The 17,562-nt window shown below is 42.6% G+C and overlaps 1 protein-coding gene and 1 long non-coding RNA gene across 2 annotated transcripts in view; one reads left to right on the forward strand and one right to left on the reverse strand.

Moving 5' to 3' along the window:
* PRLR (prolactin receptor) overlaps positions 1–17,273 on the reverse strand; it is a 43,826-nt gene extending 26,553 nt beyond the window's left edge. The window contains exons 1-2 of the mRNA XM_063960758.1: positions 16,961–17,273; positions 7,058–7,184 (exon numbers count right to left, since the gene is read on the reverse strand). Of these exons, the coding sequence (XP_063816828.1) occupies positions 7,058–7,133 (76 nt within the window). The 5' untranslated portion in view covers positions 7,134–7,184; positions 16,961–17,273. The remainder of the gene's footprint in view (positions 1–7,057; positions 7,185–16,960) is intronic.
* Positions 1–17,562, forward strand: part of LOC135056052 (uncharacterized) — a 192,885-nt gene that overhangs the window by 156,356 nt on the left and 18,967 nt on the right. The gene's annotated exons all lie outside the window — the stretch shown is intronic.

The raw sequence follows: 17,562 nt of genomic DNA on the forward strand, positions 1-17,562 counted from the left end.
TATATATATATATATATATATATATATATATATATATATATATATATATATATATATATATATATATATATATATTTATTTTCAGGGCCCTGACAACGTCTAGCAACTTGGAGTCCTCCAAGTCCCTAGTAGCCGCAGGCACCACAATAGGTTGTTTCAGGTGAAACGCTGACACCACCTTAGGAAGAAACTGGGGACGAGTCCCAGTTCTGCCCCGTCCGAATGGAAAATCAAATATGGGCTTTTGTAAGACAAAGCCGCCAATTCTGACAATCGCCTGGCCGAGGCCAGGGCCAACAGCATGGTCACTTTCCATGTGAGATATTTCAAATCCACAGATTTGAGCGATTCAAACCAATATGATTTGAGGAATCCCAACACTACTTTGAGATCCCACGGTGCCACTGGAGGCACAAAAGGGGCTGTATATGCAATACTCCCTTGACAAATGTCTGGACTTCAGGAACTGAAGCCAATTCTTTCTGGAAGAAAATCTACAGGGCCGAAACTTGAACCTTAATGGACCCCAATTTGAGGCTCATAGACACTCCTGTTTTCAGGAAGTGCAGAAATCGACCTAGTTGAAATTTCTTCGTGGGGCCTTCCTGGCCTCACCCACGCAACATATTTTCACCACATGTGGTAATAACGTTGTGCGGTCACCTCCTTCCTGGCTTTGACCAGGGTAGGTATGACCTCTTCCGGAATGCCTTTTCCCTTAGAATCCGGCGTTCAACCGCCATGCCGTCAAACGCAGCCGCGGTAAGTCTTGGAACAGACATGGTACTTGCTGAAGCAAGTCCCTTCTTAGCTCCTGAGGCCATTAGTCCTCTATGAGCATCTCTTGAAGTTCCGGGTACCAAGTCCCTCTTGGCCAATCCGGAGCCACGAGTATAGTTCTTACTCCTCTACGTCTTATAATTCTCAATACCTTGGTTATGAGAAGCAGAGGAGGGAACACATACACCGACTGTTACACCCACGGTGTTACCAGGACATCCACAGCTATCGCCTGAAGGTCTCGTGACCTGGCGCAATACCTGTCCCGTTTTTTGTTCGGGCGGGACGCCATCATGTCCACCTTTGGTCTTTCCCAACGGTTCACAATCATGCGGAAAACTTCCCTATGAAGTTCCCACTCTCCCAGGTGGAGGTCGTGCCTGCTGAGGAAGTCTGCTTCCCAGTCGTCCACTCCCGGAATGAACACTGCTGACAGTGCTATCACATGATTTTCCGCCTAGCGAAAAATCCTTGCAGTTTTGCCACTGCCCTCCTGCTTCTTGTGCCGCCCTTTCTGTTTACGTGGGCGACTGCCGTGATGTTATCCCACTGGATCAATACCGGCTGACCTTGAAGCAGAGGTCTTGCTAAGTTTAGAGCATTATAAATTTGCTCTTAGCTCCAGTATATTTATGTGGAAAGAATTCTCCAGACTTGATCACACTCCCTGGAAATTTTTTCCCTGTGTGACTGCTCCCCAGCCTCTCAGGCTGGCCTCCGTGGTCACCAGCATCCAATCCTGAATGCCGAATCTACGGCCCTCTAGAAGATGAGCACTCTGTAATCACCACAGGAGAGACACCCTTGTCCTTGGATATAGGGTTATCCGCTGATGCATCTGAAGATGCGATCCGGACCATTTGTCCAGCAGATCCCACTGAAAAGTTCTTGCGTGAAATCTGCCGAATGGAATCGCTTCGTAATAAGCCACCATTTTTACCAGGACTCTTGTGCAATGATGCACTGACACTTTTCCTGGTTTTAGGAGGATCCCGATTAGCTCGGATAACTCCCTGGCTTTCTCCTCTGGGAGAAACACCTTTTTCTGGACTGTGTCCAGAATCATCCCTAGGACCAGCAGACGTGTCGTCGGAACAACTGCGGTTTTGGAATATTTAGAATCCACCCGTGTTGTCGTAGAACTACTTGAGATAGTGCTACTCCGACCTCCAACTGTTCTCTGGACCTTGTTCTTATCAGGAGGTCGTCCATTTTCTTTGAAGACGAATCCTCATTTCGGTCATTACCTTGGTAAGGACCCGGGGTGCCTTGGACAATCCAACGGCATCGTCTGAAACTGATAGTGACAGTTTTGTACCACGAACCTGAGATACCCTTGGTGAGAAAGGCAAATTTTTGGGACATGGAGGTAAGCATCCCTGATGTCCCGGGACACCATATAGTCCCCTTCTTCCCGGTTCGCTATCACTGCTCTGAGTGACTCCATCTGGATTTGAACCTTTGTAAGTGTTCAAATATTTCAGATTTAGAATAGGTCTCACCTAGCCTTCTGGCTTCAGTACCACAATATAGTGTGGAATAATACCCCTTTCCCTGTTGTAGGAGGGGTAATTTTATTATCACCTGCTGGGAATACAGCTTGTGAATTGTTTTCAATACTGCCTCCCTGTCGGAGGGAGACATTGGTACAGCAGACTACAGGAACCTGCGAGGGGGAAACGTCTCGACATTCCAATCTGTACCCCTTGGATACTACTTGTAGGATCCAGGGGTCCTGTACGGTCCTAGCGTCATGCTGAGAACTTGGTAGAAGCGGTGGAGGGCTTCTGTTCCTGGGAATGGGCTGCCTGCTGCAGTCTTCTTCCCTTTCCTTTATCCCTGGGCAGATATGACTCTTATAGGGACGAAAGGACTGAGGCTGAAAAGACGGTGTCTTTTTCTGCAGAGATGTGACTTAGGGTAAAAAACGGTGGATTTTCCAGCAGTTGCCGTGGCCACCAGGTCCCATGGACCGACCCCAAATAACTCCTCCCCTTTATACGGCAATACATCTTTGTGCCGTTTGGAATCTGCATCACCTGACCACTGTCGTGTCCATAAACATCTTCTTGCAGATATGGACATCGCATTTACTCTTGATGCCAGAGTGCAAATATCCCTCTGCGCATCTCGCATATATAGAAATGCATCCTTTAAATGCTCTATAGTCAATAAAATACTGTCCCTGTCAAGGGTATCAATATTTTTAGTCAGGGAATCCGACCAAGCCACCTCAGCTCTGCACATCCAGGCTGAGGCGATCGCTGGTCGCAGTATAACACCAGCATGTGTGTGTATACTTTTTAGGATATTTTCCAGCCTCCTATCAGCTGGCTCCTTAAGTACGGCCCTATCTGTAGATGGTACCGCCACTTGTTCTGATAAGCATGTGAGCGCCTTATCCACCCTAAGGGGTGTTTCCCAATGCGCCCTAACTTCTGGCGGGAAAGGGTATACCGCCAATAATTTTCTATCGGGGGAAACCCACGCATCATCACACACTTCATTTAATTTATCTGATTCAGGAAAAACTACAGGTAGTTTTTTCACATCCCACATAATACCCTTTTTTGTGGTACTTGTAGTATCAGAAATATGTAACACCTCCTTCATTGCCCTTAACGTGTGGCCCTAAAGGAAAATACGTTTGTTTCTTCACCGTCGACACTGAAATCAGTGTCCGTGTCTGGGTCTGTGTCGACCGACTGAGGTAAATGGGCGTTTTACAGCCCCTGACGGTGTTTGAGACGCCTGGACAGGTACTAATTTGATCGCCGGCCGTCTCATGTCGTCAACCGGCTTGCAGCGTGTTGACATTATCACGTAATTCCATAAATAAGCCATCCATTCCGGTGTCGACTCCCTAGAGAGTGACATCACCATTACAGGCAATTTGCTCCGCCTCCTCACCAACATTTTCCTCATACATGTCGACACACACGTACCGACATACAGCACACACATAGGGAATGCTCTGATAGAGGACAGGACCCACTAGCCCTTTGGGGAGACAGAGGGAGAGTTTGCCAGCACACACCAAAACGCTATAATTATACAGGGACAACCTGTATATAAGTGTTCCTCCCTTATAGCATTTAATATATATTCATATCGCCAAATCAGTGCCCCCCCTCTCTGTTTTAACCCTGTTTCTGTAGTGCAGTGCAGGGGAGAGCATGGGAGCCTTCCCACCAGCATTTCTGTGAGGGAAAATGGCGCTGTGTGCTGAGGAGAATAGGCCCCGCCCCCTTTTCGGCGGGCTTCTTCTCCGGAGTTTGTGATATCTGGCAGGGGTTAAATACATCCATATAGCCTCAAGGGCTATATGTGATGTATTTTTCGCCATACAGGTATTATACATTGCTGCCCAGGGCGCCCCCCCCCCGCGCCCTGCACCCTCCGTGACCGCTGTGTGAAGTGTGCTGACAACAATGGCGCACAGCTGCAGTGCTGTGCGCTACCTGATGAAGACTGAAAGTCTTCTGCCGCCTGGTTCCGGACCTCTTCAATCTTCAGCATCTGCAAGGGGGGTCGGCGGCGCGGCTCCGGGACAAACCCCAGGGCGAGACCTGTGTTCCGACTCCCTCTGGAGCTAATGGTGTCCAGTAGCCTAAAAAGCCAATCCATCCTGCACGCAGGTGAGTTCACTTCTCTCCCCTGAGTCCCTCGTAGCAGTGAGCCTGTTGCCAGCAGGACTCACTGAAAATAAAGAACCTAAAAACTTTTTCTAAGCAACTCTTTAAGAGAGCCACCTAGATTGCACCCTGCTCGGACGGGCACAAAAACCTAACTGAGGCTTGGAGGAGGGTCATAGGGGGAGGAGCCAGTACACACCATGTGATCCTAAAAGCTTACTTTTTGTGCCCTGTCTCCTGCGGAGCCGCTATTCCCCATGGTCCTGACGGAGTCCCCAGCATCCACTAGGACGTTAGAGAAATATTGTATTAAATGACCCTCAGGCTGTGTGTATAAGGTACTTGCTGAATACCTGTACTTCGCGTTGGGATGAGAATGGTAAATTATAGTTGTTCGTTAATTTACGTTGGTTGGAGATCTAGTATATAGGCATATCTTGCTTCCCTGACCCACATTGTGTAGTGGCCGGACCCCTTTTTGGCCCCCCAAGGGACTCATCTCTTTACACTATACACCTCTCAGTCTGTGGCTACTTGCTGCCTCCATTCCCCTCCTCACGTCATGACAGTGCCCCTGTGAAATTATCGATTTATTTACAGTTTATTATATAGCGCAGCACATTATGCACCTCCTGATATACTCTGTGCTGCTGGGGGACCCTGCTACTTCCACTATATAACTCTCAGTGTGTGGGTTAGTGCTACCTCCATTCCCGTCCGGACATTATGTCACTGCCCCTGTCACATGCAGCCCTGTCCTGCCTGGCATATCGTGCATCTCCTAATATACTCTGTGCTGCTGGGGACCTGCTCCTCCCAGTATATAACTCTCAGCGTGTGGCTTCCTGCTACCTCCATTCCCCTCCTCACATCATGTCACTGTCACATGAAGCCCTGTCGTCACTGACATATCATGCATGTCCTGATATAGTCTGTGCTGCTGGACCACCCCTAGAGGTGCTAGTGGTGCGTTACTCCCACATTGTTTGTGCCCAGATTGTAAGTCATATGTGTACCAAGTTTGGTGTAAATTGGTCCAGCCATTCCAGTTATGCTGTCTTCTTATATACTTTGTGCTGCTGTCATTCGAGATGAGCGGGTTCGGTTTTACTCGGATTTACCCGAATCTCCTTATTGGCTATCGGACATCACGTGTTTTGGTTAGCCAATAAGAAAAAGCCAGAAAATAAGAAATGGCGATAATTCTGGCGTAAAGAACAGAGTAAATCCGAACCCGCTCATCTCTATAAGTCATGTGTACCCAGTTATTTGTAAATTGCTCTAGTCATTCCAGAGTTATGCTGGAACATACACATCCGATTTCCGTGGATGGACAGCGACATTTGTAAAACCAGTTCTTAGCAAGCACCAGGGACCTAAGGAGAAGCTACCTGCCAAGTTTCAAGAATGTAGGCCTTGTGGTTTAAGAGATTTTGTGACGGTTCAATCTCCTTCTGGTCCCAAGCATTGTGGATATGGGATACTCATCGTGTATAAGCATTTTATTTTATTTTTTTTGCACCCCCACTACTAGGTGATTGTTTATGCTATTTATTGCTTTGAATGATTTTTAATGGCTAATTAAAATAAAACAAAAAAAATGCTAAACTGCGACACAATGATATTACATGATAGGTGAACTGAAATTAGGTCATTTTTTAATTACTACTTGTGAGCTTAAAGCCAGCAATTCTACACCGTGCACAGCCTATCAGTGTAAATAGCCATGTACATGAATGCCAAATAACATATAAATATATGTGTAAATAAGTAAATTCCAGGTGTCAAATGGTCAGGGAAACAATAAATAAATCCCCAGAAGATAACTGCTATAAACAAGAGGTTTATTTACTAAATACAAAAATACTGCTCTTGTAGCAATTATGCTTTGGAGTGCCAATGCTTTGTGAAAATAATAATAATAATAAATATTATATATATATATATATATATATATATATATATATATATATATATATATATATATATATATATATATATATATATATATATATATATATATATATAATTCCCCCCCCCCCCCCCCCCTCTTTTTTAATTTTTAATTTTTTTATTTATTTTCATTCCCGTTTATTTCAGTCTAGCACAGACTCCGTAGAAAGCTCTCAGCTCTCACTGGCTGCCTGACTCCCAGACACAGTGTCTCTTCTTCCAGCGACACTGTTTGGACACACTGGACTGTTCCCTCCTGCCCACAGGAGGGAGACACACAACAAGATATAAGACAGAACGACAGGGGAGAGGGGAAAAGAGGAGATAGAGAGGTGACCAATGAAAAAGACAGACTGGAATGGGAAAGTAGGGACAGAGATGAGAGCGATAGACAAAAATTAGGGAGAGAGGAAGACAGGTAAAAAACCCTGGAACATCGGGTACAATAGATAGCGATCCCACAAATGAGGGGTCCAAAATACTAATATACAGACCTATACACACACACTGCAACACACCCAATATGGGTGTGTTTTTTGGGACTTTACTCATTTCACACAATGAGCAGGCAGCAGTTTAGTTATCCATTTACATATTTAAATGTGGTCTCTTAAAGCAGTCTGACCTCTAATATTCTAGGAAAACAAACATTCAGGCAATGCAGAACACAAGTGCAGCAATATGCTTACCATCCATAGATGCTATGCAGATTAATAGAATAAGGGCCAGAGGTACACTGTAGACGAGGACCAGTTTTTGGAGCATGCTGGCTGCCAATTGCAACGCACGTTCAACAAACGGATGATCACAATTTCACTGAAAGAAAAAAGAAAAGAAAAAATTAAGAAATTGTGAAACATACATAAAGGTAAACAATAAGGTATTTCAGAAAATGTTTTGATAAAAATGTGGATACATTTTAAATTATTAAGTTCCCAAATGCTGGTAGCGTATCTGCTTAAATCAATGGCAGTATTTATAAACTGTTGCTATTGGTTTTTTTTATTTATTTACAATTTATCAAGCTCAGATTCCTGATCTAGGGGCATATTCATCATTGCTTCATTACTACAAAAGTAGGTGAAAATGAAGGTAACGCAGAAGATATCTCCTGCTTATCTTTCACTCCCTATCCGGCCTGGTGTCCCCATACACTAGTATGGCCACTTAATTCAACAAGCTATGAAAATACAATATTTTCGGAGCATGACTTTGAGAGCATTTGCAATCTTCAGATGCCGTTTGCTTCTGCACCCCCACTTGCAAAGAGGGATCCTCTGTCCCTGTCCGGCAGTACTCTCACTCAGTTGGTTGATCCATGCCACCATCTGAGTGGTAACAGAACCTGTGGCGAGTGAAGCTCGCCACCGGGCCCAAAGTGTGGCGAGTGCAACGAGCACTCGAGGGGGCTCACTGCCAGGAATACTGCACACGGGATGCTGCTCTCTGTATACTGACAGCCAACATCCAGTCTCCTGGGATATCGTATGTCTCTCATACGGAGGCACAGTGCATAAATTAATGACTCGCAGCAGTGGAGTTCCAACTTCAATTCCGACCAGGATGCTATGTGCGTGGAGTTTGTCATGCCTGTTCCTATGTATATCCTTCAACAATCCAAAAGACATTGTGTTACGTTACTTACCCTCTGGCTACTATTATGCCTATGTTATTATGTGCCTCACTGGGGAAGGGACTCGCACAAACGTATAGCCGATTAGAAGTTTGTGCTATTAGTTTAAAAACCAATAAGCCTAAATAGGGATTTTTTTTATATGTAACTGATGAACACACCTGTTTGAAGTGGGGGCATTACAAGCCCCTGAGTATGGCATAAGGTTGCACCCATTGCGGTTCCCAGTAATGTATATATGCCAATTATCCCAGACAATAGCAACCCCACCCCAAACTACTTATACTCCATTATCCAGAAATCGGGGGTATAAAAAATAAGGTAACGTTCTTTACATCAGCTTATTCTCTGCCAGAGTATCTTTATTTCATAACTTGCTGACGTGTTGCAATGATTTCCTTAGCACAAAAGGAACAGAACGACTGAATTATGCTACTTACACAAAATGGTAATAGAATTACACAACAAATACCGTAAAACAGACTCTGCTCCTATAAAAAACACTGAAAGCCTGGAGCGCTTTGTATACAAATTCCCAGCTCGTCAGGGACCTCCGTCTCACCGCAAATGGCTTAATCTATAGTGGCACCAAACAATTAGCTCATATTTTAAGAGGAGTAGAAGAAGTAAAAAGAAGCATAATACACATCCCTTTAAGCAGAGTTTAGTCATTACACCTAAAAGGCACATTCCGCAGTACATTACACAACGCGGCAAAGATGGGAATTTTAGTAGAGCTGACGTTTGCAACATTTAGTACAAATAGAAAAAGTGAAAAAAAATTTTAAAAAAATCATACGGATAACCTGGAGCCGTGTAAGAACGGTGCGTGATGACATCACTTTAATGTACGAGAGCGAGTGTCTACAACCCAAATTAGCAACCCAACAACCCCTCCTCCATGGTGACTGCTAGAGACCAATTAGCACAGACTAATAATTAAAAGAGGGTGCGGTGGAACCAAGTGAGAAATTATTTTTGTTGTAGATACTTGTCTACTTTACTTAGGAGGATAAATACAACAATGGCTCTGGTTACACAACATAGCAGTTATTGCTTTATTAATAAACAGCAGGTTAAAACATACGGGCATACGTTCCGCCGTCTGCATGCTAGCATTAATCAGAAGTTATACCACCGCTCTCTCTCCAGGGTTTAAAAAAAAAAAAAAAAAGACTTAGGGGTAAATTTACTAAAGCTTCTAATACAGAATTGGTTGCTATAGGCAACATCACTAATTCTCTATTTTAGAAGCTTTAGTAAATTTACCCCTTAATGTCATTTTCATTACACCCAATGTATAGTACTAAGAGCAACTGTTTGACCCAAAGAGAATTTAAAACAACTCCGGCCACGGAACAGCGCAATATTTACACCTGGGTGTTTGAAAGCAAAACACGGGTCGCTACACACCCGCGGGAGTCTGATGTGTGTTTGTGGTAAATATAAAAGAACATGAGATTACTACAGGCTCAAAGATGCTTCTGCCTGCAGTAACTTCCAAATCTAGAACGAGCGGTGTTTGGAAAAATACAAACGCAGATCAAAACACCAATATGGGTAAAATTATTATTATTCTCATTTATTTATATGGCGCCACATGGGATCTGCAGCACCCAGTTACAGAGTTGACAAATAAGCAAAACATGAAGACAGTGACTTACAGCTCAATACAATATAGGACAAAAGGGAGTGCCACCAAAGGGAGTATTAAAAAGGTGATAGGTTAAGTAAGAGACGTAAAAGCACATGAGGGAAGAGGACCCTGCTCGTGAGAGCTTACATTCTAAAGATATACAATAAATATGAAAAATCACATTTAAAGACTTTAGTGGATCCTGATGTCCCCTCTTCACACACTAAATACAAAGTCATACGATGAAGAAAAATAACCAGCCTGTACTACAGTGTATGTTTAGGTTTATATAAGCAGTGTACATAACACTTAAGCTATGTACAATTAAAGAAAAACCAAACAAAACACTTAACTGTGACAACGTCTGTGTAAACAGTGAAGACGGTCTGTTTCAAATTACATAACTCAAAAGCCAGAGGCGACAGAGCTGACAGACCATGTATTAAGATGTGCCACCATGGAGTCTGCTATTTAGCAGACTTAAATAATTCTCAGTAGAATGCAGCCTATCACTGTACTATGGGCCGGTGACATCACCAAGGTCTCAGTGATGTCAGCAGTTTACGGCCTGCATAGACGTTGTGCAGTTCAGCATGATAGGGACATCTTCATCATTATATCCCAAGCTATGTACACAACCCAAACAACTCATTTGCTACTACAAGGCATGCTTAGAAGACTACTGTACGATATTACATATTTACCCACTTGACCCTGCACACCATGGGGTGGTCAGGGGGGTAGGGATTGAATTGTTTTCATCACCTGCAGAGGTATTGTGCACCCGAAAGCAGCTATTCAATTGTTTATGCCAGTGGGCGCAATGACACGATTTCTGCTTGAAGCCTCCTGAAGTGGTGAGGAGATATCGGCACAGAGTTTTGGGCATGAAAACTACTGTTTTGATGCGACCCCAGCCTAAGGTCTCTCCGAAGTCCTGCAACCAGCATTGTGTCTGCTCAGTAAGGGTACAAGACACTCCGGGGTCCTGCCCTAAAAAGAAGACTTTATGGAGCTTCGCGGAATATCCAGACATTATATAAAGGCAGCTATGGAACCTATTGTATCAATCGCTTGTCACTTCCGCTTTTCTAGATAGAATCCTCCACCCGTATTGCTAAACCCCATCCATAAAATATATCAGTGTGTTTGCCCACGCGGTCTCTGCCTGTCCCATCTTGATGAAATTGCTTACCAGTGCTCCTCACTGTGACAACAGAAGGAATTGTCAAGTGATCATATCAGTGTGCAGTGTCATATTTACTTTTCTCCCCCACTTCTGGTTTTCAAATCCTTCTGAATGACCAGGTTTCTAGATGCCAGATCCAACATGCATATTTCCACGCACAGACTCAACACAGCTCTGTACTGTTACTACAGAACTACCTGCTTGCATCACTGTAAGACGAGAGGAAGGCTCAGCTAAGGGAACCCTTTTCAGGGGCTCCGCACACGCTGGCATTTAATATTTGTGGGGGGTTTTGTAACAGGTTAAAACCGCATTACATTTTTGTGCGCGCTTAGAGGCTTCTGGAAGGTGCGCTCAAGTTTCATCTACATTTTTTCCTCTTCAAACAAACATCTGTGCATTATTGACATTTGTAAATGCGGCACTTTAGACTGATGAACTTTTTAACTGATGTGATGGAGCAAACAGGGCAAAATCTAAAGTGCAAGCTAAACCACACAGACCACTCGAATACGCAGTGCCTTATTGCGCAATGAGTGTGTACTCTATATAAAAGTGTCTCTCACTTAACGTGTGATAAAAAATTTATTTTAGCCTTGCACATGGCCTCATTAAAAGAATGTGCCCTTTGTGTTCTTGGTCCCATTTACAGCCGGACTATCATGTTCTGACATGCAGTAACTACAAGATTCCATCCACCAAAAGGTTTTGGATCTACTGACAAACCATTGGTTAATCCAATATTTTATCAGTGCGTGTGTGTGTGTGCGTGTGTGCGTGTGCGTGTGCGCGCTGCTAGTTTCTGTTTCCAACATTTGCAGTTAAATTGAATATTTAGAATGTAAACAGAAAAAAAATTCATCACTGACGAATAAAACCCAAAAGCCAAGGTGAAATATGTGCAGTGATAATTACATTTGGTTTCCCCGTCAACCTCCCAAGAGACCCCTGAGCCATGGAATGTTCACAGATGTCTCCTATATACAGACCAGAGCCAGCAAACATTCCTACCGTATCCCCAGCTACATAAAACCTAGAATGATAATGTACAACTGTGAGACTGGGTCCTACAGCTATTTCGTAGAGGCTGCTGATTATAATACCACACCGGTTTGATAGACAGAGGGTTCCCTAGCCTGTGAACACTTTCTTGGTTATTTAGATATACCGTCAAGTGTAAGGTAATACAAACTTTCATTCAGCCAATGACTATATAGATGTGTTTGCTGCACACCAATTCATAGTGAATGCTAAAACGGTCATCGGTTCAAAACAAACACGGTTGATTTCACAAGTGCATGCGGTATTTCCTAAGCCTTGCAATCCATTTTATGCGCAAAAGTAAGTGGTAGAAAACATTGCACCTCCCTTGACTTTAAATATCCCATTTAAATTAACCAATGATTAAACACAAAGAAACCATTAAACTGAAACAATGCTTTTCCTTTTTGGACCTATCGTACCTATTGGAGAAAGAGCGCTATATAAATAAAATTATTATTCCATTTTTACAGTATCAAATGGAATGATCTTTGCCAGTAATATAAGGGTGTGTACACTAGAGGGCACTGTTAATCTGTGTAACACGCCACCCAAATCACTATTCTTAAATAGCTCAGCTATACAAACAATCTTAAGCGGATTAAAGCTGTGTTTGTTTGTTTTTCTAGGGACTTTCTAAAGTTTCATTTGCATGAACACAGGTGGAAATGGACTATATGGTGGCAGTATTCTCAAACAAACAAAAAAGTGCCCTGTATAAAAAGTTACAAAAATAAAAGCTCAAATGTGTTTTTGCCATCGATTGTGAATCAGTGTGCTTGTGCCAAAGACCACTGCATCTCTGTAAGAGCCTTGTACAGCAGTGAGTCTCACCTGGTGTCATACAATAAATTCATTTGAGGGGGTCACTCCCTGAGCAAACCGTACCGGCTAATCATGGATAATACATCTCCTTACTACAGTGAAAAGAGACACGTTTTCTAGACAGAGGGGTTTATTTACTGAAGGTGGCTCTTTTGCCAGCAAAAGGTGTGTTCTGCACTTACTATAATAGTATTGAGGTGTCAAATTCTGTTATTAAAGCAGTCAAGAGTCTGCGGCGCTGACACTATGGGGTTCTAAAGCTCAACCAGAGATGGCTGAAGTTTTTCCCATGTAGGGATCTTTATTCCAAAAATAAAGAAATGATTCAGTACAAGTGGTCACCTAAAGAAAGTAAATAACATCCCCTTCTTCGGACTTTGATTAAACTCTATTAGAAAATGTAAGTGTAGACTTAAGTATAACCAGGCATTTTTTCTAGGATGTCTAGTATTTTCCACACGCATGTTATGTGTGCAGATGTTTATTTTATTCATTTCTGAAATGATTTCACAGATTTCTTCCTGCTTCTGGAGCTAGTTATATGAATTAAAGACCAAACCAAAATAAAAAATAAAAATATAACATTAAAAAAAAAAAAAAAAAGTGCCTGTACCTCTGGGCACCACCACAATAAAAATAGATAAATAAAATAGATAAGTGTGTATTATAAATATATATATATATATATATATATATATATATATACACACACACACACACACACTATATATAATGTAGCAGAGGCTAAATACAAACAAACAGCAAACCTTTATCTAGTAGAGAGCATTCCGTAACGTGGAAGCGGGATTGCAGATGGTACAGGTATGTCAGCGGACTTGTATAGAACATATGGTACATAAAACAAACCGCAACAAAACCAACTGCACACGCCAGGGCTCACAGATTAAACAACCAAAACAATCAGATATTACAGTCATAGGGGTAAATTTAGTCAAGTTTCTAAAACAGAGAATTGGGGCTGTTGCCTATAGCAGCCAATCAAATGCTGACTATCATCTCTCTATTGCCTTTTATAAAATGATAGACAGCATCTGTTTGGTTGCTAATGGCAACATCACCAATTCTCTGTTTTAGAATCTTTAGTAAATGTACCCCATAATAGCGAAAGCAACTTACTGATTAGGGTCTATACAAGCTCGAACGACCCATTTTAAACTGCTACAGTATCAAACATAACAGGCTTTAGAGCAGGAAAAAAATATACATCAGACTGGAGGATTAAAGAAGTTGCACTAAAAAGGTGTGTAGACACTGTGCGATGCGCCGTATGCCCGACGGGACCAGGCTTCTGATATAGTCAGTGTTGGCCTGCCTGCACAGTCTATCGGCATCGCAAGCTGTGTACACACGGTGCAATATGCACCAACTTCCTTACTATTTTGACTATATAGTCAAAATTGTAAGGAAAGTTAAGTGCATACAGCACCTTTAGTATGATGTGATAGTCAGTAAGATGAGAACAAAAGAACTTATATCCGTTAACGCACTTTACACACTGAAGGTCTTCATATGTAAAACGCATAAAACTAGAAGCAGACCCCCTATGTCATACTACAACCATATATAAAAGCAGAATATACAGTCTCCCAGCCTATACATAATTATTCTGCATTTATTCCCCATTTACCTTAAACCTGATATTTAGAATGTAAACTTCCATTTTCCATTAGCACTTTATGTTAATGAAGTCACATATGAAGCTATATATACAGGTTGAGTATCCCTTATCCAAAATCCCACATTTTTGGGTCCCCTACTGAGATAATTACATATATATTATATATTATGTAGACAGACAGACAGACAGACAGACAGACAGAGATAATCTAAGGGGTAAATTTACTAAGATGGGAGTTCTATTTAAGATGGGAAGTTGCCCATAGCAACCAATCAGATTCCACTTCTCATTTATCTAGTACCTTCTAGAATATAATACCTGGACTCTGATTGGTTGCTATGGGCAACATCCCATCTTAAATAGAACTCCCATCTTAGTAAATTTACCCCTAGGTGTCATTATCTCAGTAGGGTAACAGAAAATGTGGGATTTTGAATACGGGATACTCAATATATATATTAAAAAAAAAAAATTATATATATTATATATATTATATATATATATATATATATATATATATATATATATATTTATTTATTTATTTTCTAGTAAGAAACATATTCTGCCTTAGCAGTATCTCATGCTACAAAGCATAGTACCTCTAGATTGCAAACAGATACAATGGTGTGTAAAGTAACTGGGACAAAGGAAGTTTCGGGGTTTTGTGGTGTTCAATGTAGGGATTAGATCGAAAGCACACATTCATGAGTATTTGGGATATTCCCAACTCTGTCTCCGAGGTAAAAATCAAAAACAGAGTAATCAATTAAAAATAAAAAGTATAACAAAACATAACCGCTGACTGCAAAAAAAAATAAAAAAAAATTGCTTAAATGAATCAAGATTGCTTGTCAAGTAAATTCTCAAGTAATATGTAACCCAATCGCTTGAACTTAATTGGCCAGGTTTAGATGGCGAGTCCTATGGGAAATAAGTAATGTGCCTTTATTAAATGAACAAAATCTGCATTTCAGCCTCTCTCTCTGCTTCTGACCTATAAGTACTTTCTGCGGAAGGTGCTGTATTAGGTTTCCTATTACTACAGCGGCATATAGGCTTGGCTTATATTACAGCAAGAGATTGTATTACAAATAACGCACAGGTATGGCAGAAACTGATTTCTTCTTGAAAACATATACCATATGCAATACGTAACCACAAAAGGTGTAGCAGGCAAAAGACTGCATTTTCATAGTAAGAATATGGGTGTATCCTTTATTCCTCAGGGCATTGAAGCATAAACAGAGGGTGTATAAATAAAAGTCTGTTTGTAGTGTACAGGATGTTTGCCACAATAGCAAATCTAGGTCCACAGTTTATGTTACACACTCACTGCTGGTCCCGTTCTGGGCGGCTCACCGGAGTTGAAGGGTTAAGCAGCCTGGATTACAGAAAAAGTACCAAAAAGGGGGGTACAAGACCCCCCCATTCCCTCCATTATCCAATAGGCATGTCACCAGACCAGTCTGAGAGAACAGCTGAGAGTATTCTGTCACTTGGAGCCCACAGAGAGGCTGTAACATACAAAGCCTCTGGATGGCGCTAGCAACCCTACTATATGTCCTCTGTCACAGATCTAGTTAACCCTTTCCCTGGCCCTCCTGCCTGGAGCTGTGCAGCATATGCTAGTCACCTGCACTGTAAACTTATGCCTCTGCTTTCAATTGCAAAGAGGGAGAAACAGAATTGCAAGGGGGGCAAATCAGACACAAAGTACACACACACACACACACACACACACACACACACACACACACACACACACAGACAGCTGTAAATCCAAAGCTCACTTTATTGAAGCTCCTCTCTTGATGCCTGTTGTTTATTTCCCTAAACACCAACCCTGATTTAGCAACATGTAACCCGATACAATACAAAGCAATGTTACATACAGGCTGCATAAACAAGAATCCTATGATCTGATCTAGAGTGCACTGCATCACAGCATGTCATTCTCAGGCGCATGCATTCCACAGCCACACAATGACACTAATTAAATGTCTTTAGCCTTACTGGGCAGATCACAGTGATCTGATTAATGGGTGTACACTGTTCCCAACACAAGGCTTGGTAATTTAAAGATGTTTCATGGGCAGCAAGTCACATATCCCAAATGCTGTTCCTGGTGAATATGGTTATCGCAATGACATGCACTGGAGGCGATCTATGTTAATAATATAAGTAATAAATACACCAAACAGATCATGGAATGCATGCTGAAGAAATGCACAGCCCCTCTGCAGGGACTCTTCCATCAGGGGCAGATAAAAGCAGCCCCGGATCTTCCACTCACACCCCTTCCAAGAAATGTGCCATTTAAACCAACAGAGGGCTGCTACCGTTGCAATACAGAATGCACAGCCATTGCTTTTGGAAATGCAGATAAGCCACAAACAAAACATAAATAAAATACAAAGGAGGCAAACCAGAAATAGTTGTGAGGGGGAAATAATAAACAAACAAATCGATAAATTTACAAATAAAGAGGAGTGGTTTTAGGGGAGAATGAAGTGAATGATTTGATCATGGCAGATGTGAGGTCCGTGCCCTGCTGACAGCGGCAGCAGGTCGTGCGCAATAGCGCTGCGCCCCCCTTTGCGCACAGGCGCAGCATGCAGCCAGTAATTACCTGTCCATGGCAGAATAGGGCAGCGGCGCTTGTTGGGCGCTTTGGAATAATCCCAGGCAGCATCCAGGTTTGTATCCCCCATATTGACAGCAGTGTGCGGGGATCTGTCAGCAGCCGGGGCAATGTATGGTCTCTCTGCAGGCTGCTCCTGTCCTCCTCCCCCTCGCAGGCTGCTATCCTCCCCCGTGCGGGCGGCGGCTGCTTCTCCCCGCAGTATTCCAGCACCCAGGATACATTCCCGGCGTCTCTCTCCCGGCAGGCTGCTGTTTAAAACCTTCTAGTCTTCATCCCCGCTCTGTCCCTCCCCGTGGAGACGTCACAGGCTGCTGCAGCCAACAAAACCCGGCCCGGCCGCCCTGCTGGGCACAAGCCAATGCTGAGAGTGTGAGAGTGGAAATACACTGACACGCATGTGATTTACACTAGGCACGGTGCACGCTCTCTGCCAGCTGCATCTGTAACAAGGCGATAACTCACACTCTTATGTAACTCCGGCCGCTCAGTTCCACTCAGAGCCCTGTATTCTATATCATACCATCATTCTATCTATCTATCTATCTATCTATCTATCTATCTATCTATCTATCTATCTATCTATCTAT

Source organism: Pseudophryne corroboree, chromosome 1 (assembly GCF_028390025.1).
Source record: "Pseudophryne corroboree isolate aPseCor3 chromosome 1, aPseCor3.hap2, whole genome shotgun sequence".
Taxonomy (NCBI): domain Eukaryota; kingdom Metazoa; phylum Chordata; class Amphibia; order Anura; family Myobatrachidae; genus Pseudophryne; species Pseudophryne corroboree.